This window comes from Somniosus microcephalus, chromosome 7 (assembly GCF_052327205.1).
Source record: "Somniosus microcephalus isolate GS21.2 chromosome 7, FLI_Smic_1.0, whole genome shotgun sequence".
NCBI lineage: Eukaryota > Metazoa > Chordata > Chondrichthyes > Squaliformes > Somniosidae > Somniosus > Somniosus microcephalus.
Genome location: NC_140993.1, coordinates 243,019,022 through 243,043,582, shown reverse-complemented (window position 1 = coordinate 243,043,582; position 24,561 = coordinate 243,019,022). Strand labels below are relative to the sequence as shown.

The 24,561-nt window shown below is 44.3% G+C and overlaps 1 protein-coding gene across 1 annotated transcript; it reads left to right on the top strand.

Moving 5' to 3' along the window:
• Nucleotides 1–11,685: 11,685 nt before the first annotated feature.
• Nucleotides 11,686–23,875, top strand: LOC147115198 (elongation factor 1-alpha, oocyte form-like). Its single transcript, XM_085993526.1, has 7 exons — nucleotides 11,686–12,123; nucleotides 12,366–12,545; nucleotides 13,675–13,971; nucleotides 14,336–14,486; nucleotides 16,083–16,339; nucleotides 18,062–18,296; nucleotides 23,585–23,875. Exons 1-7 carry the CDS (start codon nucleotides 11,980–11,982, stop codon nucleotides 23,695–23,697), a joined length of 1,377 nt encoding a protein of 458 aa, XP_085849652.1. The 5' UTR covers nucleotides 11,686–11,979; the 3' UTR covers nucleotides 23,698–23,875.
• The last annotated feature ends 686 nt before the right edge of the window (nucleotides 23,876–24,561 follow it).

Genomic DNA, 24,561 nt, shown 5'->3' with positions numbered 1-24,561 from the left:
AGTGGGGGGGAGGGGAGGGAGGAGGGGTGGGAGGGGTTTCAGGTGAAGGAGGGGGGTTGCAGGGGAGGGAAGGGGATGCAGAGGAGGGAGGGAAGGGGGGAGGGGGAGGGGAGGGGGAGAGAAGGGGAGGGAAGGGGAGAGAAGGGGGAGGGGGAAGGGGGAGGGGGAAGGGGGAGGGGAGGGTGGGAAATGGGGGGAGGGGATGGAAGGAAGGGGGAGGGAAGGGAAGGGAAAGGAAGGGGAGAGGGGAGGGGGAGGGAAAGGAAGGGGAGAGGGGAGGGGGAGGGAAAGGAAGGGGAGGGGGAGGGAGGTGAGGGAAGGAGAGGGGAAGGGGGAAGGGGAGGAGAAGGGGGGAAGGGGAGGAGAAGGGGGGAAGGGAGCGGAGGGGGGGAAGGGAGGCGAGGGAGGTGAGGGGGGAAGGGAGAGGGAGGGGGAAGTGAGAGGGAGGGGGAAGTGAGAGGGGGAGGGAAGGGAAGAGGGAAGGGGGGAGGGAAGGGGCAGAGGAGGGAGGGAGGGGAAGGAGGGAGGGGAAGGAGGGAAGGGGAGGAGAGGAAGGAAGGGGGAGAGGAGGGAGGGAGGGGAAGGAGGGAAGAGGGAGGGGAGGGGGGAGGGAGCGGGAGGGGAGGGGGGAGAGGGGAAGGGGGAGGAGGGAAGGAGGGGGGAAGGGGGAGGAGGGAAGGAGGGGGGAGCGAGGAGGGGAGGGGGAGGTTCGTATAATTAATCCAACTTTACAGCTTTTTGTGGTGCAAGGTCATGTTCCTTGTTCTTTTCTTTTAGGTACTTATTAAGGAAAGGGTTTAAAGAAGTGGGAGGGTTCGTGTCAAATAAAAGTCTTCAGTACTCATAGGTCGGGTACAATGCAAGTTTTTTGGAATGTTGTCTTACTATATATTGCTCTGAAAATGGAACTCATGGAGTCTATTTTTAGATCTACCAATGTCAGACATTTGTACTTGTATCCTCAATTTGTTAACTACCAGTTGTAACTTTAAAACCACATTTTTTTCTTCCCTCCGTTATCCTCTAAACATCAACAGTAGGCAGCTACCAATAATGACCCCCTCCCCAAAAACAATAAAATGTGACACGCATTTGCTTGCCACTTCAAAGACTGTGTACTTTCTTATCTATGATATCATTGACCTCCTTCTTCTTAGGCAGTCCCTCAGAACCGAGGATGACTTGCTTCCACATTAAAAATGAGTTCTCAGGTGACTGATGAGTCCAATGTTGGGCCTACAGTCTCTGTCACAGGTGGGGCAGACGGTGGTTGAAGGGGCGGGTGGGTGGGGTGCTTGGGTTGACGTGTGCGCCTTCCGCTGTTTGCGCTTGGCTTCCACTTGCACCCAGCAAAGAGACTCGAGGTGTTCGGCGCCTTCCCGAATGCTTCTCCTCCACTTTGTGCGGTCTTGGGCCAGGGATTCACAGGTGTCGATGGGGATGTTACACTTTTTCAAGGAGGCTTTGAGGGTATCCTTGAAGCATTTCCTCTGCCCACCTGGGGCTCTCTTGCCGTGCCAGAGCTCCGAGTAGAGCGCTTGTTTTGGGAGTCTCGTATTGGGCATGCAGACAATGTGACCCGTCCATCGGAGCTGATTGAGCGTGGTCAAAGCTTCGATGCTGGGGATGTTGGCCTGAGCAAGAACACCAACTGGTAGTTAACAAATTGAGGATACAAGTACAAACGTTGGTGCGCCTATCCTGCCAATGGATTTGCAGGATCTTGCGGAGGCAGCATTGGTGGTACCTCTCCAGTGCTTTGAGGTGCCTGCTGTACATGGTCCATGTCTCTGAGGCATACAGCAGGGCGGGTATCACTGCTGCTCTGTAGACCATGAGCTTAGTGCCGGCTTTTAGGTCCTGGTCTTCAAACACTCTCTTCCTCAGGCGACCGAAGGCTGCACTGGCACACTGAAGGCGGTGTTGGACTTCATCGTCGACATGTGCACTTGTTGACAGTAGGCTCCTGAGGTATGGAAAGTGGTCCACGTTGTCCAAGGCCCTGTTGTGGATTTTGATAATCGGGGGGCAGTACTGTGTGGCGGGGGCAGGTTGATAGAGGACCTTTGTCTTACGGATGTTTAGTGTAAGGCCCATGCTCTCGTACTCTTCGGTGAAGGTGTTGACGATGGTTTGGAGTTCGACCTCCGAATGAGCGCAGATGCAAGCGTCGTCTGCATATTGTAATTCGATGACAGAGGATGGGACGACCTTGGATCTGGACTGGAGGCGACGGATGTTGAACAGTTTCCCATTTGTTCTGTAAATTAGCTCCACTCCAGTGGGGAGCTTACTGAGGGTGAGGTGGAGCATTGCAGCAAGGAAGATTGAGAAGTGCATTGGTGCGATGACACAGCCTTGTTTGACCCCGGTTCGTACGTGAATTGGGTCTGTGGTGGAACCGTTGGTCAGCATCACGGCTTGCCTGTCATCGTGAAGCAGGCGGAGGATGGTGACAAACTTTTGAGGGCAGCCGAATTTGAGGAGGACACTCCATAATCCCTCATGGTTGAGTGTCAAAGGCCTTTGTGAGATCAAAGGAGGCCATGGACAGCGGTTGGTGCTGTTCCCTGCATTTCTCTTGTAATTGACGTGCGGTGAAGATCATGTCCATTGTGCCCCTTAGTGGGCGGAATCCGCATTGCGACTCTGGGAGGAGCTCTTCGGCCACTGGGAGGAGGCGATTGAGGAGGATTCTTGCGATGACTTTCCCTGTGGCAGACAGCAGGGAAACTCCTCTGGAATTACCGCAATCGGACTTGTCACCTTTCTTGAAGATGGTCACAATTACGGCGTCTCTGAGATCCCCTGGCATGCTCTCCTCCTTCCAGATAAGAGAAATTAGTTCATGAGTTCGCGCCAGTAGTGCTTCTCCGCTATGCTCTAGTGCCTTGGCGGGGATTCCATCTGCTTCTTAGGCCTTGTTCTTCAGTTGTCGGATGGCCTTTTCAACCTCATGCTGGGCTGGGGTTGTGCTGAGATGGTGGCGGGTATCATGCTGTGACCTCCACCCCTCCCTCAGTCCACCTACTGCTGAAACATTCATTTGTGATTTTGTCACCTCTAGACTTGATTACCCTAATGTTCTCCTAGCTGACTTCCCATCCTCCACAAATTTCAGTTCATCCAAACTATGCTGCCAGTATCCTATCTTGTACGAAGACCTTCTTGCCTTTCATACCCGTTCTCATTGACGAACTTCGGCTCTTTGTCCTTCAAAACATCAAATTTAAAATTCTTATCCTAGTGTTTAAATCCCTCTATGGCCACCCTGCTCCCTACCTCTGTAACCTCCCCCAGCCCTACCGTCGGTACTCTAATTTCCTCTGACTCCAAGCTCTTGTGCATCCCCCTCTCCTTTTGCCCTAACATTGGCAGCTGTGCCTTCAGCTGCCCAAGTCCCACTCTCTGGAATTCCCTCCCTAAATCTCTCTGTTTTACCACTTCCCTCTTCTTCTTTGGGATTCTCCTTAATATCCACCTCTGACAACATTTTTGGTCACCCCCTCCTAATCTCTCCAACTTTGGTTTGGTGTCTAATTTCCTTATACCACTGTAAAGCACCTTGGGACATTTTTCTCTGTTGAAGATGCTGCATAAATACAAGTTTTGCTGTTGTATCCATTATTTCGCAAAACAGTAGCAAAAAGGCACAAATTTAAGATCATGAAAAAAATTAAAGGGAAGTTTTAAAAAAATGTGTTTATACAGTGGCTGGTTTGAATGTGGACTCTTGATGTAGCAGAGTCCATTTAAAAAAAAGGGAATTAGATAGTTGCTTGAAAAAAGTGTTATTATTAAAGGGTATGGGGAATAAGTGGGAGATTGGGGTTAGATTAGGTGGCTCATGGGGAGAAAAAACACAGTTGTACACTTCATAGGCTGAATGGCTTGTTTCTGCCCTGTAACATTCTATGATAATCTCCAGACTATGCAGAGTTAGCTGAGTTATCAGTAGGATTGCTCCAATTGACTCATATAGGCTAGAGAAAGGGGGGAAAATAAGCTAGAGTTCCTGCTCCTGATGGCAGCCAGTGTTTCTTGCTGGGATTTGCAGGTCTGTGAATGTTGGGCAAGAACAGCCATGGGCATAGCTGTGATGCCCTCCAGAGTTAAAAGCCTGTTGGTAATTGGCTTTACATTGACACATGAAGAACAAACTCCTAGGTGAACTACTTCAGAGGAGGTGGCCACACTGGAAGCATACTCCAACACTGAATCAATCCTTTAAGAGAGGAGAGGAAAAATTGGGGGGAAACAAAATAACGGAATTTTGAAGCAACATATTTTTCATAACATGGAGAAGTGGCTTCACATGGTCTAGATCAGCAGAGCTGTGCTGTCCACTGCTACTAACGTGCATTACAGAGTTGGCACAGCCAGTGCTAGAACTGGTCAGTTACAGTCCCCAGCCTGCACATGGGGGTTCCTTCCCCTTCATTTCTGTCTGTCACTTCTTAATATTCTACCCCTTCAGCCTTGGCAAAGGTTGCTAGTGTGTAGATATACCTTTGGAGCCTTTCAAAGTAGTTACCCTTGCACAGTGACACTTCCCTTTATTTGCTTCCATCCCTTTAAATTTCACCCATCATTATTGTGCTCCACATACCTGCCCAAATCTGCACCTGGATCTATTAATTAAAATGTAAATAAGTCAATCCAGCAAATAGCTCATTACCATTCAGATGAGATTAGCACCAGCCCTTAATCTTTTAGATATCATTTATACTTTAGTACAGGCATATTGGCTCCAAACAGTTTTGTACAGATTGATGATTGCAACACTGGTCTTAATCAATCCCATTAGGAGCATCTACGCAATTAACACTAAATCTGATCCAACAGAAATTCTAAAAGAAACAGAAAGTAATTTAAAATACAATTGTCAGATTGTGTGGAAGAAAGGAGTCAAACCCATGCACTGCTGACTAGTCACAGGTGGTTTCCAGTGAGGCGATGAGCAGCACCTGGCATTATCCCAAGGCACGAAACATGTGCAAGCAATCAGAGACATCCTGCCCAGTTATCCTAAACATCCTGGACTTTGGAATAGTTGATTTAGCTAAATCATGGAGCATATCGGTCCTTAGCCTACTGCAATGGTTGAGCAATAGCTACTTAGTTCTACAGCTGCCTATCTGGATCAGCTTCTGAAGGACAATGCTAATCTGTTTCAGAGCCACTATTCATTCAAAGGCATCCCTATATTAAAAGAGGGACAACAATTCAAAATACTTCATTGGCTGTTTAGTGCTTCTGGACATCCTGAGGTCATGAAAGGCACTAAAAAATGCAAGTTCTTTCTAAGTTGACAGAAACTTCCAAGATAAAACAGTCCTCTACCTCCTCTGAGGCTGTGCAAATGATGAATACAGTTGTTGGCTCATAGCAAGGGTTAACAAAGAAATAGGTCTGTGTTTTGAAATTTCCTATCTTAAGAATAAGTGGCAGTGTGACCCATGCTTAAAATCCCATATTCAAAGTGCAATTTTTGATGCCAAAAATATTTAGTGTTAGAGAACCCCAGCAAATCTGATACATTTTAAGAAAGTACAATTCTTGTGTAATGACAAGGCAGGGTGATGTTTTTTGTTTTTAAGCTGCATGTCTTCTGATTTAGAATCAGATATTAAACATAAAAAAGCACCCCCGACATTGCAAGGTTCGTTTGCTTACAATGTTAACTAGAACATATATCAATTTTTATGAAATAGTTACATATGGTTATTGTTGGCTTTAACTTGTATTGGACTAGAAATAAGACTGGGTAACAATCTAAATTTCTGAAGGCTTGTCAGTTTGCATGTTCTGATGTAGGTATAACATAGCAATGAATATTTTTTTTATGAAGAATATTTTACACCAGTGGACTAAAACACCAACTGAGCCAATTAGTGGGGGGGGGGGGGGGGGGGCAGCAGGGTTGTGAATCATATTAACATAAATCATGTTACATCTTCTGAATTTTAAAAGGCATACTGCAGTAGTAATATTATTTAATTTGATGAGTGTCTTTTGTCTGTTTATGATTTGGATTTTATTAATTGTGCCCCTATAAAAAGGGGGCACTTTTGTTAGATTTCTTTTATTTGGGTTGACACTGGGGCAGTGTTTAGATTAATATGATTCCTTATGGGTTAACAAAAAAGGCATACTACAGTAGTGTAGAACTTACATTGGGATCAGGCATGACCACTATTGGGCTTAAAAAAATATAATTCAAATTTACTTTTAACATGTGATCATTTACAACATAAAATGAGATTATACTGGTGTATGTGGAGACATCATACTGATGATTTTATTCCACATTGTTGTGTGATACAGTATGTGTAATGATTATGAACCATATCTGTATCCCATTACATTAGTGCAGTGTTCTGAATGTGTGCACTGGGAATATATACAAATGTGACATTTTCAAGGAGGAAATAACTTACGTTTCAACTGACACAAGTTAAACCATTCTCTACATCTTTAGCAGCTGCTATAGGCTTCTTCTCACCGAAGAATTTGACTCTTTCACCAAAATGCTCCAAAACCGTGCCTGCCTCTACATTTACTTCAGCCCCACCGGCACAAAGACCCTTATCCATGGCATTGTTACCTCCAGCTTGACTTCTCCAGTATTCTTCTCCTCAGAGCTCACTGTGCTCCATGTTACATAAACTACAATTCATCCAAAACTCCATGGCTTGCATCCGATCCCACTTCTCTATTACCCTGTCCTCGTCAACTTTCATTGGCTGCCCAACACATTAAGTTCAAAATCCTCATCTTTGTTTACAAGTCCCTTCATGGCCCTGTCCCACCTATGCCTGCAAGCTTCTCCAGCCATATGTACCAGTACATGCCTGCCCCTCTTCCAACTCTGGTCACCTTTGAAACACCCCTCCAACGAGTGGTGCTACATTCAAATTTTCTCTCTCTCTAAAACCCCCTTGGCCTTTTTGCCTCTCTTGCCACCTTCAAAAGCTTCCTCAAAATCTACCTTTTTGAATAAGTTCGTTAACCTTCTGTAATCCTACTCAGCATCTGCTTCTGCCTCTGTGAAGCATCTTGGGTCAGCTATTACATTAAAGCTGCCATGTTCCAAAGGCGGCGAATGTCTCTAATTCTAGTAACTTATTCTTAATATTTCTTGCATTGAAAAAAAAAACTAAGCATATCCTTCGGCCTCCTTCTCTCATTTGTATAATATTTTTAAATCTGCCTTTGCTTTGAATGCCATCTTCCCACATGCTGATCAGCCAGTCTTTATCTTATCCTTGAACACCAAAGCAGTACCCCTTTCTCCTCCAAACTTATTTTAAGTGAATTTTCAGGGCTATGGGGAAACAGCAGGGGAGTAGGACTAATATGAAAGCTCTTTCAAAGAGCCAGCAGTCACAATGGGCTGAATGGTCTCCGTCTGTGCTGTATCATTCTCCGTCTGTGCTGTATCATTCTATGAGTCTATGAAGTGGATCCAATTTATTATGTTTTATGTTTTGTACCAGCAGCTTAGTTCCCATTCAGCTCTATGCAGACCACTCTTCCTTTACAAGATCCCCAGAAATCTACAATACAAATTACCTCCAGCAGTTGCCTTTAACTAACTGCTCACTGGAGTCTACTGCCCTATTCCTTCTTTCCATTCCACCAAATAGCATTGAAAACAACCCAGTTAGCACCTGTTGTCTTAAATTTACGCACAAAAGTATATTACATACGTAGGATTACATAGGATATACAGCACAGAAACAGGCCATTCGGTCCAACCAGTCTATGCCGGTGTTTGTGCTCCACTCGAACTTCCTCCCATCTTTCCTCATCTAAATCTATCAGCAGAACCCTCTATTCCCTTGTCCAGCCTCCCCTTAAATACATCGATACTATTCGCTTCAACCACTCCCTGTGGTAGCGAGTTCCACATTCTCACCACTCTCTGGGTAAAGAAGTTTCTTCTGAATTCCCTATTGGATTTCTTGGTGACTATCTTATATTGATGGTCTCTAGTTATGCTCTTCCCCACAAGTGGGAACATTCTCTCTGTATCCACTATCAAAACCTTTCATAATTTTAAAGACCTCTATTAGGTCACCCCCTCAGCCTTTTTTCAAAGAGAAAAGAGACCCAGCCTGTTCAGCCTTTGCTGATAATGGATACCCTCGCATTTCTGGTATCATCATCCTTATAAATCTTCTCTGCACCCTCTCCGCTGCCTCTATATCCTTTTTATAATATGGCGACCAGAACTGCACACAGTATTCTAAGTGTGGTCTAACCAAGGTTCGATACAGCTTTAGCATAACTTTTCAATTCTATCCCTCTAGAAATAAACACTAGTGCTTGGTTTGCTTTTTTTAATGGCCTTGCTAACCTGTGGCGCAACTTTGTGATTTGTATATTTGTACCCCGAGATCCCTTTGTTCCTCTACCCCACCCAGACTCGCACCCTCCAAGTGATGTGACCTCCCTATTCTTCCTACCAAAATGTAATACGTCACATTTATGTATGTTGAACTTCATTTGCCTATTATTTGCCCATTATGCTAGTTTATTAATGTCCTCCTGTAATTTGTTGCAGTCCTCCTCGCTATTGACTATCCCCCCCAATTTGGTATCATCCGCCAATTTAGAAATTGTGTTTTTGATTCCAAAGTCTAAATCGTTAATGTAAATTGTGAACAGCAGTGGTCCCAACATGATCCTTGTGGAACACCACCTTCTGCCACTGTGAATAGCTACCCTTTACTCCCACTCTCTGCTTTCTGTCTTGAAGCCAGCCAGCAATCCATTTTGCTACTTGTCCCGACACCACATTCTCTGACCTTATTCATTAGTCTATTTTGGGGTATCTTAGCGAAGGCCTTTTGAAAAATCTAGATAAATTACATCATCTGCATTACCATTGTCTACTCTGTTACCGCTTCAAAAAATTCAATAAGGTTGGTCAAGCAAGATTTCCCCTTTTTATATCAATGCTGACTATTCATTAATAGGCTTTTCATTTCTAGATGTTCTTCTATCCTCTCCTTTAGTAGGGATTCCATTATTTTCCTATATTCTCTTTAGTTCTTCAGACCTCTGTCCATTATATTCTTTGTTTCCTTATGCAACATTCAAGTAGATCAACTACCTCTCACTTATCACACAGGTTAGTAGGGGTTCCAGAATCTCACTATTAATCTAATCGACACAGCGTATTTACTTGGTGCACCATTCATTGAGCTCTAGATAAGCATGATTCCTACAGAGATCTATAAAATCTCCATAATATTATTGGAATTTTTTCATTGGAGGGAAAATGTATGCTTCAGATCATGCTGCTTGCTTCACCATCTCACCGAGATCATGCTGCTTGCTTCACCATCTCACCGAGAGCATGCTGCTTGCTTCACCATCTCACCGAGAGCATGCTGCTTGCTTCACCATCTCACCGAGAGCATGCTGCTTGCTTCACCATCTCACCGAGATCATGCTGCTTGCTTCACCATCTCACCGAGATCATGCTGCTTGCTTCACCATCTCACCGAGAGCATGCTGCTTGCTTCACCATCTCACCGAGAGCATGCTGCTTGTTTCACCATCTCACCGAGATCATGCTGCTTGCTTCACCATCTCACCGAGATCATGCTGCTTGCTTCACCATCTCACCGAGAGCATGCTGCTTGCTTCACCATCTCACCGAGAGCATGCTGCTTGCTTCACCATCTCCCCGAGATCATGCTGCTTGCTTCACCATCTCACCGAGATCATGCTGCTTGCTTCACCATCTCACCGAGAGCATGCTGCTTGCTTCACCATCTCACCGAGAGCATGCTGCTTGTTTCACCATCTCACCGAGATCATACTGCTTGCTTCACCATCTCACCGAGATCATACTGCTTGTTTCACCATCTCACCGAGATCATGCTGCTTGCTTCACCATCTCACCGAGATCATGCTGCTTGCTTCACCATCTCACCGAGATCATGCTGCTTGTTTCACCATCTGACCGAGATCATGCTGCTTGCTTCACCATCTCACCGAGCATGCTGCTTGCTTCACCATCTCACCGAGATCATGCTGCTTGCTTCACCATCTCACCGAGATCATGCTGCTTGCTTCACCATCTGACCGAGATCATGCTGCTTGCTTCACCATCTCACCGAGATTATGCTGCTTGCTTCACCATTTCACCGAGATCATGCTGCTTGTTTCACCATCTCCCCGAGATCATGCTGCTTGTTTCACCATCTCACCGAGATCATGCTGCTTGCTTCACCATCTCCCCGAGATCATGCTGCTTGCTTCACCATCTCCCCGAGATCATGCTGCTTGTTTCACCATCTCCGAGATCATGCTGCTTGTTTCACCATCTCACCGAGATCATGCTGCTTGCTTTACCATCTCACCGAGATCATACTGCTTGCTTCACCATCTCACCGAGATTATGCTGCTTGCTTCACCAATTTACCGAGATCATGCTGCTTGCTTCACCATCTCACCGAGATCATGCTGCTTGCTTCACCATCTCCCCGAGATCATGCTGCTTGCTTTACCATCTCACCGAGATCATACTGCTTGCTTCACCATCTCACCGAGATCATGCTGCTTGCTTCACCAATTTACCGAGATCATGCTGCTTGCTTCACCATCTCACCGAGATCATACTGCTTGCTTCACCATCTCACCGAGATCATGCTGCTTGCTTCACCAATTTACCGAGATCATGCTACTTGCTTCACCATCTCACCGAGATCATACTGCTTGCTTCACCATCTCACCGAGATCATGCTGCTTGCTTCACCAATTTACCGAGATCATGCTGCTTGCTTCACCATCTCACCGAGATCATACTGCTTGCTTCACCATCTCACCGAGATCATGCTGCTTGCTTCACCAATTTACCGAGATCATGCTGCTTGCTTCACCATCTCACTGAGATCATACTGCTTGTTTCACTAACTCCACACTGCTTGCTTCACCAATTTCACACTGTTTGCTTTACCAACTTAGTCATATTCTAAAGAATGAGCCTTAACCCAGGAAGTGCCAAATGCTAACTTTTGCATTAGCTTGTATTTTTGATGAGAAGACGATAAAATTGAGTGTCTAGGAATCCAATAAGAAGTTAGGTTATTATATTTGGTTCCCAGGTATTTAATGTCCTACTTTTCTTAAATAGCACATCCAATATAAAATTCTTTTTGATCCGTGGTTCTGCAGACTTCCCAGATAATTGCAGGAAACTCATTCCCCAAAAGAGATTGTTTAATCCCTTTTCAATCTTTTGGGTGAAATTAGTTCCCTAGCAGGTCAAAAGCAATTTCTGCATTAAATCATAATTACAACACCCACAATTTATCAAAGCTGTTTTAAGCTGAATTAACCATTTCAAAAAATCAAAACATTAAATATATATTTTTAAACTTTAAATATTTTTGTCACAGCACTTCTGTTATACTTGGTGTCAAATTTTGTTTGATAATCGCTCCTGTGAAGCACCTTGGGACGTTTTATTACTTTTAAAAGGGGCTATATAAATGCAAGGTGTTGCTTATATTGATGATTAGTGAAAAATAAAATGGTTACATTGAATTTTAAACGAAGCACAGTGGAAATAGATTAAAATGTTAGCTGTTTAAATCTTTCTTTAACTTTTTTTCTAAGGTTATCTTGGTTCTTACAAGCAAATAATAGACACCACTGGGCATGACCAATCCACATCAGCGATAAACATGCTCTTAAAAGGAAGTCGTTAATAAAATTAAATCCACGGTTAGTTGAACGACCAGGTTGATCAGCAACAAAGTTTCAAATGAAATGCTTCAATAAAATGAACTGGGTGAGTTCTGGTTCCCTTGTTAGCGAGATCCTTTATCACAGCATATCGATCAAGTTTGTGATGTCGCCACGTGCAATCTCACGTTCATTGCTGGGCCCTGGTGTTTGATTCCGTTATAAAAACTCTACGGAAAAGCTACCCTTCCGTTTTCTAGAAGAACAACAAAGATGGGGAAAGAGAAAATTCACATCAATCTCGTAATTATTGGCCATGTAGATTCTGGTAAATCCACCACTACAGGTCATCTTATTTATAAATGTGGTGGTATTGAGCGACGAACTATCGAAAAACTGGAACAAGCAGCAGTTCAGGTGGGATTAAGCTCTTCGAACGTGTATTTCTAGGATAGTATTTCAATTAATTTAAACGCGTAATCAATTGTATCTTTTCAAAACCCTTCTAGGTTTTAGATGCCTGTTCCTTCTGGTACAAGCACAACGAAATTTCTATTAAAAACAATTGAGAAACTAGTTAATATCTTCCCCAAAACTGGAAAGTGTTCGAACTGATTAAAACTGAACTTACTAACGCAAATTTCAAATTACTTCTACAGATCGGGAAAGGCTCGTTCAAATACGCTTGGGTCTTGGATAAACTAAAGGCGGAACGGGAAAGGGGCATCACAATAGATATTTCACTCTGGAAATTTCATACCCAGAAATATTACTTCACTGTAATAGATGCTCCCGGTCACCGAGACTTCATCAAAAACATGCTCACCGGAACATCCCAGGTACAGGCTCAACACCCAATTTAAACAAATCCCTGAACTTCCAAAAAACCTTGTGAAATGCTTCAAGCAAATTAGACGGAGGGTTACGAAATTGTGCTTCTGGCCAGTTAAAGAAAGCACTGAATCCTCGTTTACTCTTTTTAATAGGTTAAGGGAGAAAATGCTGTAAACAGATCTCTCGCAATTGTGCGGGAATAGACACGTTAACTTTTCAGGCATAACATTTCATTAGAATCCAGTTTTGCATTTTTGCTTCAGATCCGCATTTAACCCTAAAATTTTCCTTCGGACCACATATCGGTGCCATAACAAAGACCGCCCATCTCCACCCCTGCCTCAGCTTATCTGCTGCTGAAACCCTCATCCATGCCTTTGTTACCTCTAGACTTGACTCTTCCAATGCACTCCTGGCTGACCTCCCACCTTGCACCCTCCGTAAACTTGGTCATCCAAAACTCGGCCGCCCCTGTCCTAACTTGCACCAAGTTCTATTCGCCCTGTGCTCACTGGCCTACATTGGCTCCTGGTTAAGCAACGCTTCTTTTAAAATTCTCATCCTTGTTTTCAAATCCCTCCATAGCCTAGCCCCTCCCTATCTCTGTAATTTCCTTCAGCCCCACAACCCGAGATATCGGTGCTCCTCCAATTCTGGCCTCTTGAGCATCACTGATTTTAAATCACTCCCCCCCCCCCATTGGGACCTGTGCCTTCAGCTGCCTAGGCCCTGGAATCCCCTGCCTAAACCTCTCTGCTTCTCTATCTGTTTTCACTTAAGATACTCCTTAATATCCACCTCTTGGACCAAGTTTTTGGTCATCTACCCTAATATCTCCTTGTGGGGTTTGTTGTCAAATTTTGTTTGATAACGCTCCTGTGAAGCGCCTTGGGACGTTTTACTACGTTAAAGGCGCTAAATAAATACATACAAGTTGTTGTCTCTCTCCACCACCACCCCCCCCCCCAAATTAAATAAAACTCTGGTTAGACCGAGTCCCAGTTTACTGAATGTACTTATAGCCTGTTCCGAAAGGGCACCTTGCAATAGTATGGCAGCGTGTTAATTCCCTTTGTTTTATTTTAATAACTAGTGGTCTGTGTTTTGCACCCCATCACCATGTCTACTTTACAGGCTGACGTTGCTCTCCTGGTTGTCTCCGCCGCCCTGGGCGAGTTTGAAGCTGGGATCTCTAGGTCGGGTCAGACTCGTGAACATGCCCTCCTAGCCTTCACACTCGGGGTGAAACAACTCCTTGTGTGCGTCAATAAGATGGATGTAACTCAACCGCCATACTGCCAGAGAAGGTTCGAGGAGGTGTTGAAGAATGTGACTATTTATATCCGGAAGATCGGCTATGATCTGGCGAGTGTCCCTTTTGTCCCCATCTCGGGATGGAATGGGGAGAACCTGCTGGATCCCAGTCCCAAGGTACGTGCTTGGCCTTCAATTCAACTATGGTGGGAATCTGTTTAAGCAAACAAACCGTCTTGGTTACACGAAGGAAGAGCTTTCTTAGTCAGTGGTAACGGAATCTGAAATGAGATTAGCCGAGAGCCCTGATCCAACAGCCGCCCAAGTAGCCCGATTGCTTGTTCTCCTTTCCCGAGATCCAGTATAATTCTTGATTCCCAGCATTATAGTGTAAACGATCCGCAGGGTATCAGAAACTTGGACGTTCGCGTCTGCCGCGGTCACTTCTCCACGGTTGTTGCAATTTTTTATTAGCCCAGTTGGTTTTAATTTTTTTGTAACCTGAAGTTTTAAAAGAAATCCTGCATTAATGTATTTGTAGATGCCTTGGTTCAAAGGGTGGAAGATAAAACGGAGAGAAGGGCATACGAGTGGCCATACGCTACTGGAAGTACTAGACTCGATCCTGCCTCCTGGCCGATCCTTTAACAAACCCCTGCGTTTGCCTCTGCAGGATGTCTACAAAATCGGAGGTAAACTCGTGCAAGACTTGATCTGGATGCCGACTTTAAACATTAACTCAATAGTAAAGGCTAACGAAAACGTTAAATATATATTTTTATGATAATTAAGGAAAGCCAGCACTGACTTGTTGAAGGCAAACCATGTTTAACCAACTTGATCAGTTTTTTGATGAGGTAACAAAGGGTTGCTGGTGCTGTGGTGTACATGGATTTCCAAAAGGTGTTCCACAGTGTGCCACATGATGGGCTTGCCAGCAAAGTTGAAGCCCATGGAATAAAAGGGACAGTGACCAGCATGGATACAAAATTGGCTAAGTGACAGGAGAGTAGTGGTGAATGGTTGTTTTTTGGACTGGAGGAAGGTATACAGTGGTGGTCCCCAGGGGTTGGTACTAGGACCACTGCTTTTCTTGATATACATTAATGACTTGGATGTGGGTGTACAGGGTTTATTTCAAAATTTGCAGAGGAGACAAAACTTGAAAGTATAGTGAACAGTGAGGAGTGTGGTAGACTTCAAGAGGACATAGGCAGGCTGGTGGAATGGGTGGACACGTGGCAGATGAAATTTAATGCAGAAAAGTGCAAAGTGATACATGTGGTAGGAAGAATAAAGAGAGGAAATATAAACTAAAGGGGGTGCATGAACAGGTATCTGTGCACAAATCATTGAAGCTGGCAGGGCAGGTTGAGGAAGCTGTTAAAGTTTATGGGATCCTGGGCTTCATGAATAGAGGTATAGAGTACAAAAGTGTGGAAATTAGATGACCCTGTATAGAACACTCGTTCAGCCTCAGAGTAGTGTGTCCAATTCTGGGCACCGCATGTTAGGAAGGATGTGAAGGCCTTAGAGAGGGTGCAGAAAAGATTAATGAGAATGATTCCAGGAATGAGGGACTTCAGTTATGTTGATAGACTGGAGAAGCTGGGGTTGTTCTCCTTGGAGCAGAGAAGATTGAGAGGAGATTTGATAGTTCAAAATCATGGGGGGTGTAGATAGAGAGAAACTGTTCCCATTGGTGGAAGAGTCGAGAACCAGAGGACACAGATTTAAGGTGATTGGCAGAAGAACCAAAGGCGACATGAGGAAAAACCTTTTTACTCAATGAGTGGTTAGGTTGTGGAATGCAATGCCTGACAGGGTGGTGGAGGCAGACTTGATCACTGCTTTCAAAAGGGAGTTGGTTAAGTACCTGAAGATGGAAATTTTTTTTGCAGGGCTATGAGGAAAGGGCAGGGAGTGGGACTAGCTGAAGTGCTCTTGGAGAGCCAGCACGGGCTCGACAGGCTGAATGGCCGCCTTCTGTGCTTCTCTGCACATTTATGTAGTGCCTTTTGCAACCTCTGGATGACCCAGAAGATTATCACAGCCAATAGAAGTATTTTTAAAGTGTAGTCATTTGTAATGTAGGAAATGTGGCAGCCACTTTGCGCACACCAAGTCCCACAAACAGCAATGTGAAAATGAACAGATAATCTGTTTGTTGGTTGTATACATCATCTTATGTAAACTACAGATAAAACACGAGTCAAAAGATGTTACTGACAAGTGTTCTAACTTTGATTTATTAAAAAATTTAAATGGAAGAATTTTTTGCCTGTTAGGCATTGGCACAGTTCCTGTCGGAAGGGTAGAAACTGGAGTCCTGAAGCTAGGTAATATGGTGACCTTTGCTCCGGTGAACTTGACAGCTGAAGTGAAATCTATTGAGATGCACCATGAACCTGTTGCTGAAGCTTTGCCTGGCTTCAATGTGGGTTTCAACATTAAAAATATATCTGTGAAGGCTATTCGTCGTGGTAATGTGGCTGGGAATTGCAGGAATGATCCACCAACTGAGACCAACCGCTTCACTGCACAGGTATGTGATTGCAGTATCTTTGGGAAATCTCACATCTTGTTTTTCCATAGTGTAGGCCCTCTTCTTGTAGAGATGAATGATTTGGGGAAGGTGGACTAGGAACTTTTAAAATCTAAATTTCAATTTGCGGTTGAGGGGAAAAAGTAGCAGCCTGGCTTGGCTAATTTCAATACTGAGACTGTACAATGATGCATTTGGAAACTCGAAACTTTTTGGGGGGTTGGGATGAGAAGGTTCACGAGAGCATTGATGTTACTAAACTAGAGATAAGGGCTTGTAACTGAAGCTAAATATTAGATTACTAGTTTTTGTTGTTGGTCCCAACAGAGCTGATAGAGCAAGTTTTGATGCATTTGAGCTCTTAAGTTGAGAAAATCTAAGAAAATGAAGCAAAGGGGGCTGCGAGTCGATCTGTCTGTCCTTCTGTCTGTCTGTCCTCGGGTGTGCATCTGTCCGGCTATGCGCTCGAAAATTATACAGCGTACCTACACGCGCGCGTTACCTCCAAAGAAAGCTTACGCTTCCAGGACGCTTGTAAGCGTATTTACTTTTCGGTCGGACGAAAATTGTTCGCGCCTTATGCAAAAAACCTTCAAAATTAAACTCATTATCTGCTACTTAGCATTGATTGACTGACGTCAAGGTTTGACCAATCCTGTGCAGTCACGATTGACCAATCCTACAGTACAGTCCCCTGATGGTTGGCCAATCGGTGTGTGTGTGGGCGGGACTAATCGTTTTCATCTCTGGGATCTGGCAGCCATTGTTTCACTGCCATTACTTCAGCTTCCAGCTCAAACTACTTTGATCATCCAGCTTTGAAAAAGTTAGTATCTCTTATAAAACGTTTTTGGTAAATCTTGTTATTTTTAAAAGTACTTTCACTTTTCATCTTTCAAGGTATTAAAAGGTAGAAATGTTGCCTGGCAGCAGATTCCCAAAGGGACACAGACAGAGCCCAAAAGCCTGGGACTCAATTTAAAATGTTGCCCGGCAGCAGATTCAGAGGGACACAGACAGGGCCCAAAGCCTGGCACTCGATTTAAACCGCCCGGCCCAAAACAGCCCTGGCAAAGCCGGGCTCCCCCCAGCTAGTAGCTTAATAAAGGAGCATCTTGTCTTTACTAGCAAAAGACCTGAAAACATGAGATTAGGCATGCCCATAAATGGCATACATGAGGTTGTGATTTGAAAAGGGTCTGCAGTCTGAAGTATGCTAACTGCTGAGAGATCATCAATGACTGGCAGAGGACTGATCCCAGGAGAAGCTGAGGTAGGGTGGAGGAAGATAAATGGAGCCATCTGCTACATAAGAGGAAACAGGATGGCATAATTGTGGTGGGAGGCCATATGACCAGTATAGTGCCAGACTTTATTAAAGGACTTGGGTACTTATTGCTTTTATGAAGGAACATTTGGTTGCCTTACCTGTACTACCATGTCTGTTTAATCACATTAGACAAGTATCTGGTGAAGCTGCCAAACTGGTGGTTTGGGTGGTGGTGGGGAGAGAGGATAAAGCTTTTTGAAAGTAGACTTGCATGCTTCTGTTCTATGCGGGGGATGACATGTACTGTGAAGACTAATCATTTTTGCTTGGAAAAATTACTGCTGTGCTTCCATGAGACCTCATTAATTCAGGCTAAATGTGTGGTTTCAAAATTAATGGACAATAAAAGTGCCCATTTAAATGATGCCAATTGTAAATTTTCATCTTTGCAGATAATTGTCCTCAATCATCCAGGTTATATCAAGGTTGGTTATTCTCCAGTGGTAGACTGCCATACTGCCCATATTACTTGCAGGCTTTCTGAGCTAAAGGAAAGGCTTGACCGACGTTCTGGGCAAAAGCTAGAGGATAATCCTACTGTCTTGAAATCTGGAGATGCTGCCACAGTGGAATTTGTCCCAATCAAACCACTGTGTGTTGAAACCTTCTTTGAATATCCACCTCTTGGTAAGTACCATACAATTCCATTGCCTCAAAAGTATAGACATAGATTATGTTCAAGTGTGAAATTTACCAATCAGTAGCATATAGTTTGGTACCCAACTTAAAGGAAGAAAAACTAGTTTGGATAACTAACCTTTTTGGTTCAGTACTCATGGATAACAAACTTGTTGGGTTCAGTACTTGTTTAAGTGTTATGAAATGGACAAAATAACCAAATTAACATGGGTGGTGAATGATGATGGCTCTTGTTAAGCGATGTGTAATTGAGACGGTCTCTGATTAATTTTTCTGTCTGCTGCTGTGGCATTTGGGTTGCTGGCACTGGCTTCCATGACCAAGTTGGAATGGGGAAATGGTTCCAGGTTCCTGTTGTAACCATTGCTGGGACAGCATGTGGAGACCAGACTGCCACACATGCTGTCTAGCTCCTAGGGAAAAAAATGTACACTTTCAGGGTAGCTGATGCCTATGTACCTTCCCTTTCTCCTCTCCTGAAGGATTTGTTTTGAGTAAAGTGTCAAATCTGAATAGTTCAACGATTGGAAGGTTCTATGCTTGAAAGTGAATCCATGTATGCTCAACATAACTGACTAGCAGGTATTTAACTCTGCTCCACAACTAGCTCTTGCTGAAATGGAGTACTGAATTCAACTTCACTTTGTTTTACTTGGATTCTTCTAGTTAAATACCATAACCAGAAGCTGCTAGACTCTTTAGGATGGGTTCCAAACTTGTACCATTTCTTTTAAAAGTCCAATGGGGGGGGGGGGGGGGGAATTGGTCTCATTGCCAAAGGGGAAATTCCACTTCCCACTGTCAATCTGAATACTTATCCCTTTACTGTAAACCTAAAGTTTTATGTTCAAATATTCTATCCTGAAGTTGTGTGGCTTAACAAATTATGCTGCTTCAGTTTGTACAAACTGATTCTTACACGAGATGGAATTAAATCATTGCTAGTCTTTGCTACATGGAATTGGTTTGCAGCACTTGACTGTTAAAGGCAGACTAGTAAACTTTTCACTTTGACAAAATACTGACAAAAGTTGGATAAGACCATTCACTCGTGTAATAAGCTCTCATCATAACCATTACCTTTTCGATTATTCTAAACTGATGTATCTTCTAAATTTACACATTTTCGTCCTGAAGTTTCTGGTAATTTGACTATCCAGCTTTGAGTGCAGTACTGAATTACACAGTTTTGCACTATGGATTGCTGCAGGAGTTCCTCAGGGCAGTGTCCTAGGCCCAACCATCTTCAGCTGCTTTATCAATGACCTTCCCTGTATCATAAGGTCAGAAATGGGGATGATCGCTGATGACTGCAGTGTTCAGTACCATTCGCAACTCCTCAGATAATGAAGCACTCCATGCCTGCATGCAGCAAGACCTGGATGACATTCAGGCTTGGGGTGATAAGTGACAGGTGACATTTGTGCCACACAATGACTATCTGCAACAAGCGAGCATCTAACCACTGCCCCATGACATTAAATGGCATTACCATCGCTGAATCCCCCCACCATCAATATCCTGGAGGGGTCACCATTGACCAGAAACTTAACTGGAGCAGCCACATAAATACTGTGGCAGTAAGAGCAGGTCAGAGGGTGGGTATTCTGTGGCAAGTGTCTCCTCCTGACTCCCCAAAGTCTTTCCACCATCTACAAGGCACAAGTCAAGAGTGTGATGGAATACTCCACTTGCCTGGATGAGTGTAGCTCCAACAACACAAGCTCTACACTATCCAAGACAAAACAGCCTGCTTGATTGGCACCCCATCCACCACCTTAAATATTCACTCCCTCTATGACTGGCGTACCATGGCTGCAGAGTGCATCTTGTAGGTGGTGCACAATCTACAAGATGCACTGCAGCAACTCACCAAGGCCTCTTTGACAGCATCTCCCAAACATGTGACCTCTACCACCTAGAAGGATGAGGGCAGCATGGGAACACCACCACCTCCAAGTCACACACCATCCTGACCTTGGAAGTATATTGCTGTTCGTTCATTGTCGCTGGGTCAAAATCCTGGAACTCATTCCCTAACAGCAGTGTGGGAGAACCTTCACCACAGTCTGCAGCAGTTCAAGGGCATCTAGTGATGGGCAATAAATGCTGGCCTTGCCAGCAACGGCCACATCCCATGAACGAATATTAAAAAACAAACAAAACATTCTTGAACTGGAGTGAGGTTACCCAAACACACTGCATAGAACCCTTAAACAAGCCAATAGGAGAATTTCATAATGTCTTGGTGAATGAACGGCTCCCTGTTCATTGCACTTGCACTGCCTAGACTTTCTGTAGGTTTTTACAGTGCAATGCAGTAATTGGAGAGCTGAAACGGCGTGACACTCAGGGGATCTGGGACCTGTGAACAGATCCCCAACCAATCTGAAGAATCCTTACTAAGATGCATTCTAACTTACACTTCCTGGTTTAGACTATTTAATTCAGGAAGTGTAAGTTGGAATATTTAATTCAACGTAAATTCATGTACAGAAAGCAAAATAAAGTTGGAGGGTGGGGGAAGAATGGGATTGAAGTCATTTTTAAAATCTCCAATTTAAAAACGCCACACTTTTTTAAAAGTAAATTTGGTGCCAGAATGGTTGTTTGGCAGTAATTAAGACTTACCATGCTGTTAAAAATCCACTTGCATGTGAATGGATGAGCCCTAACTTTTTGTAGTTTATTCAGTGGGTGTGTACCCCAACTTCATGCCATTGTATGTATGTGAATGCTGAGTCTCTTAGCGAGCTACTGGTGTAGCGAAGCTTGTGGAGTCACAGGGCAACTGACAGCAACTTCCTGATTTTTTTTTCCTGTATTCAGCTGCGCATGTGCGACACTGGAAGTTGCTGTCCGATTTACTCAACTGAGAGCATTACATATAAATAAATGAGTTGGTTTGTCTGTCTGTCCACTACACTCAAGTTATAGAGCGTACCTACACGCATGTTATATCAAAATAAAGCTTATCATTAGGGGAGTCTAATAGGCATATTTACTTTTTGGTCAGACAAAAATTGTTTGGACACTATACAAAAAACGTTCAAAAATCTGCTCATTAGCGGTTGACCAATCCTACCGCTCATTAGCGTTGAGTGACGTGATGGTTGACCAATCCGCCGTCTGTGGGCGGGCTTAATCCTGCAGCCTCCCGAAACTTCGCCGCCATTTTTTTATCCCTACAGCGACCGCACCAGCCAAACAAACCCCCACATTGCAGCTCCGGGAGCAGGAGGTGAGTTGGAGTCACTCGGGCCGGGCCCCTCAACCGCTTGGCCCAAGACAGAGCGGGCAGGGGAGTGTCAGCAGCCGTCCATAAACCGTGCTACCCGCGGCGTGGCGGCTGCGCTCACTGGGTAATCAGCTGGGGTCCGTCTCGGCCCTAGAGACCGGCCGGGCCTCAACCGCTACGCCCCACATGGCCACCGCGGCCTGGCTCAATTTTCAAAGCCCTTCCCTGGGTGCCAAAAGAGGGGGAGGGAGGGAGATCAGAGGGGGAGAGGTAGAGGGGGGACATAGGGGGAGGGACAGAGAGGGAAAGAGTGACACAGCACAGGAGCGGCAGCGCCCAGCCGTAAACCGCGCGGCCCAAAAAAGCCCTGGCAACGCCGGGCACCCCCAGCTAGTAGGATATACAGCAGAGAAACAGGCCATTTGGCCCAACCAGTCTATGCTGGTGTTTATGCTCCACTCGAGCCTCCTCCCATCTTTCCTTATCTAACTCGATCAGCATGACCCTCTATACCCTTCTCCCTCGTGCTTATCTAGCCTTCCCTTAAATGTATCTCTACTATCCACTTCAACCACTCCCTGCAGTAGTGAGTTCCACATTTTCACTGGGTAAAGAAGTTTCTTCTGAATTCCCTATTTGATTTCTTGGTGACAATCTTGTATTGATGGCCTCTAGTGTTGCTCTTCCACACAAGTGGAAACACTGTCTACTCTTTAAGCCACCCCTCTGCCTTCTCTTTCCAAGAGACCCAGCCTGTTCATTTTGTCCTGATACCAGAAATGAGGTTATACCTGGTATCCTCCTTTAAAATCTCTCTTACACCCTCTCCAGTGCCCCTACAATCTTTTTATAATAATTGCACCCAGAATTGTACATAGTACTCCAAGTGTGGTCTCAAAGTTTCAATACAAGTTTAACATAACTTCTGTACTTTTCAATTTTATCCCTCTAGAAATATAGCCTTATTAACCTGCATTGCTAGTTTGTGATATGTATTTGTATTCTGATCCCTTTGTTCGTCGACCCCATTTAGATTCTTATTTTCCAAGTAATGACTTTTTTTCTTCCCAAAGTGGAATACCTCATTTGTGTTGAAATTCATTTGCCAATTATATGCCCATTCTGCAAGTTTATTAATGTCGTCTTGTCATTTGTTGCAGTCCTCCTCGGTATTGTCGCCTTGTCATTTGTTGCAGTCCTCCTCGGTATTATCTACCACCAAAAAAAGTTGGTGTCATCTGCAAACTTAGTAATTGCTTTTGATTCCTGTCTAAATCATTCATATAAATTGTGAACAATTGTTCCAGCACTGATCCTTGTGTGACCCCTTTCCAGCTTCTGTCACTCTGAATAGTTACCCTTCACCCCATCTCTGTTTTCTGTCTGTGCACTGATTAAGACCACTGTGCAGAGCATTCCACTGATGACCTCACCATTATTCTTCCCTCAAAATACAGGTCAATAAATCGTCAACTGTGGGTCAGTGGTAGCATTCTGCCTGAGTCGAGAGATTGTGGGTTCAAGTCTCACTCCAGTAACTTGAGCACAAAATCTAGGCTGATACTCCAGTTCAGTACTGAGGGAGTGCTGTGCTGACAAAGGTGCTGTCTTTCAGATGAGATGTTAAACCAAGTCTCTGCCCTCCTTGGGTTCATGTAAATCCCATGGCACTATTTTGAAGAGCAGGGGAGGTCTCCCTGGTGGTCCTGGTCAATATTTATCCCTCAACCAACATCACAGATTATCTGTTCATTATCACATTGCTATTTGTAGGACCTTGCTGTGTGCAAATGGCTGCCATGTTTCCTACATTACAACTGACTACACTTCAAAAGTACTTCATTTGCTGTAAAGTGCTTTGGGATGTCCTGAGGTTGTGAAAGGTGCCAGATAAATGCAAATCTCTTTGCACAGCTCCTTGTTCTTCCTCCCCCTCGGCCTATTAGTCTTGAAATGGAGTGTGGTGCAACCAATGCATTCTAAAGGCCTTGGCAGAGTCTTTAAATATACTGACTCAATCCAATTTCTTTTTCCACAGGTCGCTTTGCTGCCCGTGATTTAAAGCAGACTGTTGCTGTGGGGGTAATTAAATCTGTGGATAAAACTTCAAGTGTTAAGAAGCTGATGCAGAAGCCGGTTAAAGTATTGTAATTTGGCACTTGAAATCAAACAGAAGTAGCAAATCCTTTTATTTTGGAAATGATTTTGAGTTTATAATTCAGTACAATAAGCTGTTTTTGGCACTGAAGTTCAAGTGTCCTGTATTACTTCCCCCCCCCCCCCCCCCCCCTTGTCTGCTACAACCAATAATAAACTCTTGTGCATGTGATGTGTAGTGGTTAAAGTTGTCTAATTCACATCATTCTTGCAAACTTTGAGGACTGCAATTTGGCACATTGGATTCATTTAAACCTCTTCAGTCTTGAAAATGTTACTGCTCATTCACATGCCCAGCTATAGTGCATAATCCAATTAGTATGTGCTACAAACACTTGTCTTTTTTGAGCGGTTTGGGCACTCATGATGGGGGCGATGGCAAAGTTTTAAGGAGGCAGTTTAAGAAAATGAGCTATAGATCATTCTTGCCCTTTGTACTCCTAGAATAGCAGCTGGAAGATTTGACTGGAATGGAAAATGCAGCAATACTGGACAATTTAGTGACTTGGAAAAGACTCCGGGGAGGGCTAGAAATTTGCCTCTTTTGTGCCTCCAGTTAGTGCCTCTGGGGGGCAATAACAGGGCTTTAATGACTTGCTGCCCAGACGCAGCAATAGTACCGCCGCCTGCGACATTCACCTGGTGGTTTGTGGCGGCATTAACCCCTAGCGCCACTCTCCTGCGCCCGGAGATCATGTCATCTGGCTGCATAGTGCCCCAGACCTAAAATTCAGTTCCTCCCCCTGTAGCATCAGCGGCTGACAACACCGACAGCTGCAGGAGGTGTTGGGAGGCCGGGCGCTTTGGGAATGCTAATTAAAGGTAAGGCCGCTGGTCTTCAGTAGAAATGTTTCCTTT

Bases quoted from the DNA above. Each gene is read 5' to 3' on its own strand.
- LOC147115198 (XM_085993526.1), top strand. From the start codon at position 11,980: ATGGGGAAAGAGAAAATTCACATCAATCTCGTAATTATTGGCCATGTA. The intron at 12,546-13,674 runs GTACAGGCTCAA...TCTACTTTACAG, and splicing joins TGCTCACCGGAACATCCCAG to GCTGACGTTGCTCTCCTGGT. The intron at 18,297-23,584 runs GTAAGTACCATA...CTTTTTCCACAG, and splicing joins CTTTGAATATCCACCTCTTG to GTCGCTTTGCTGCCCGTGAT.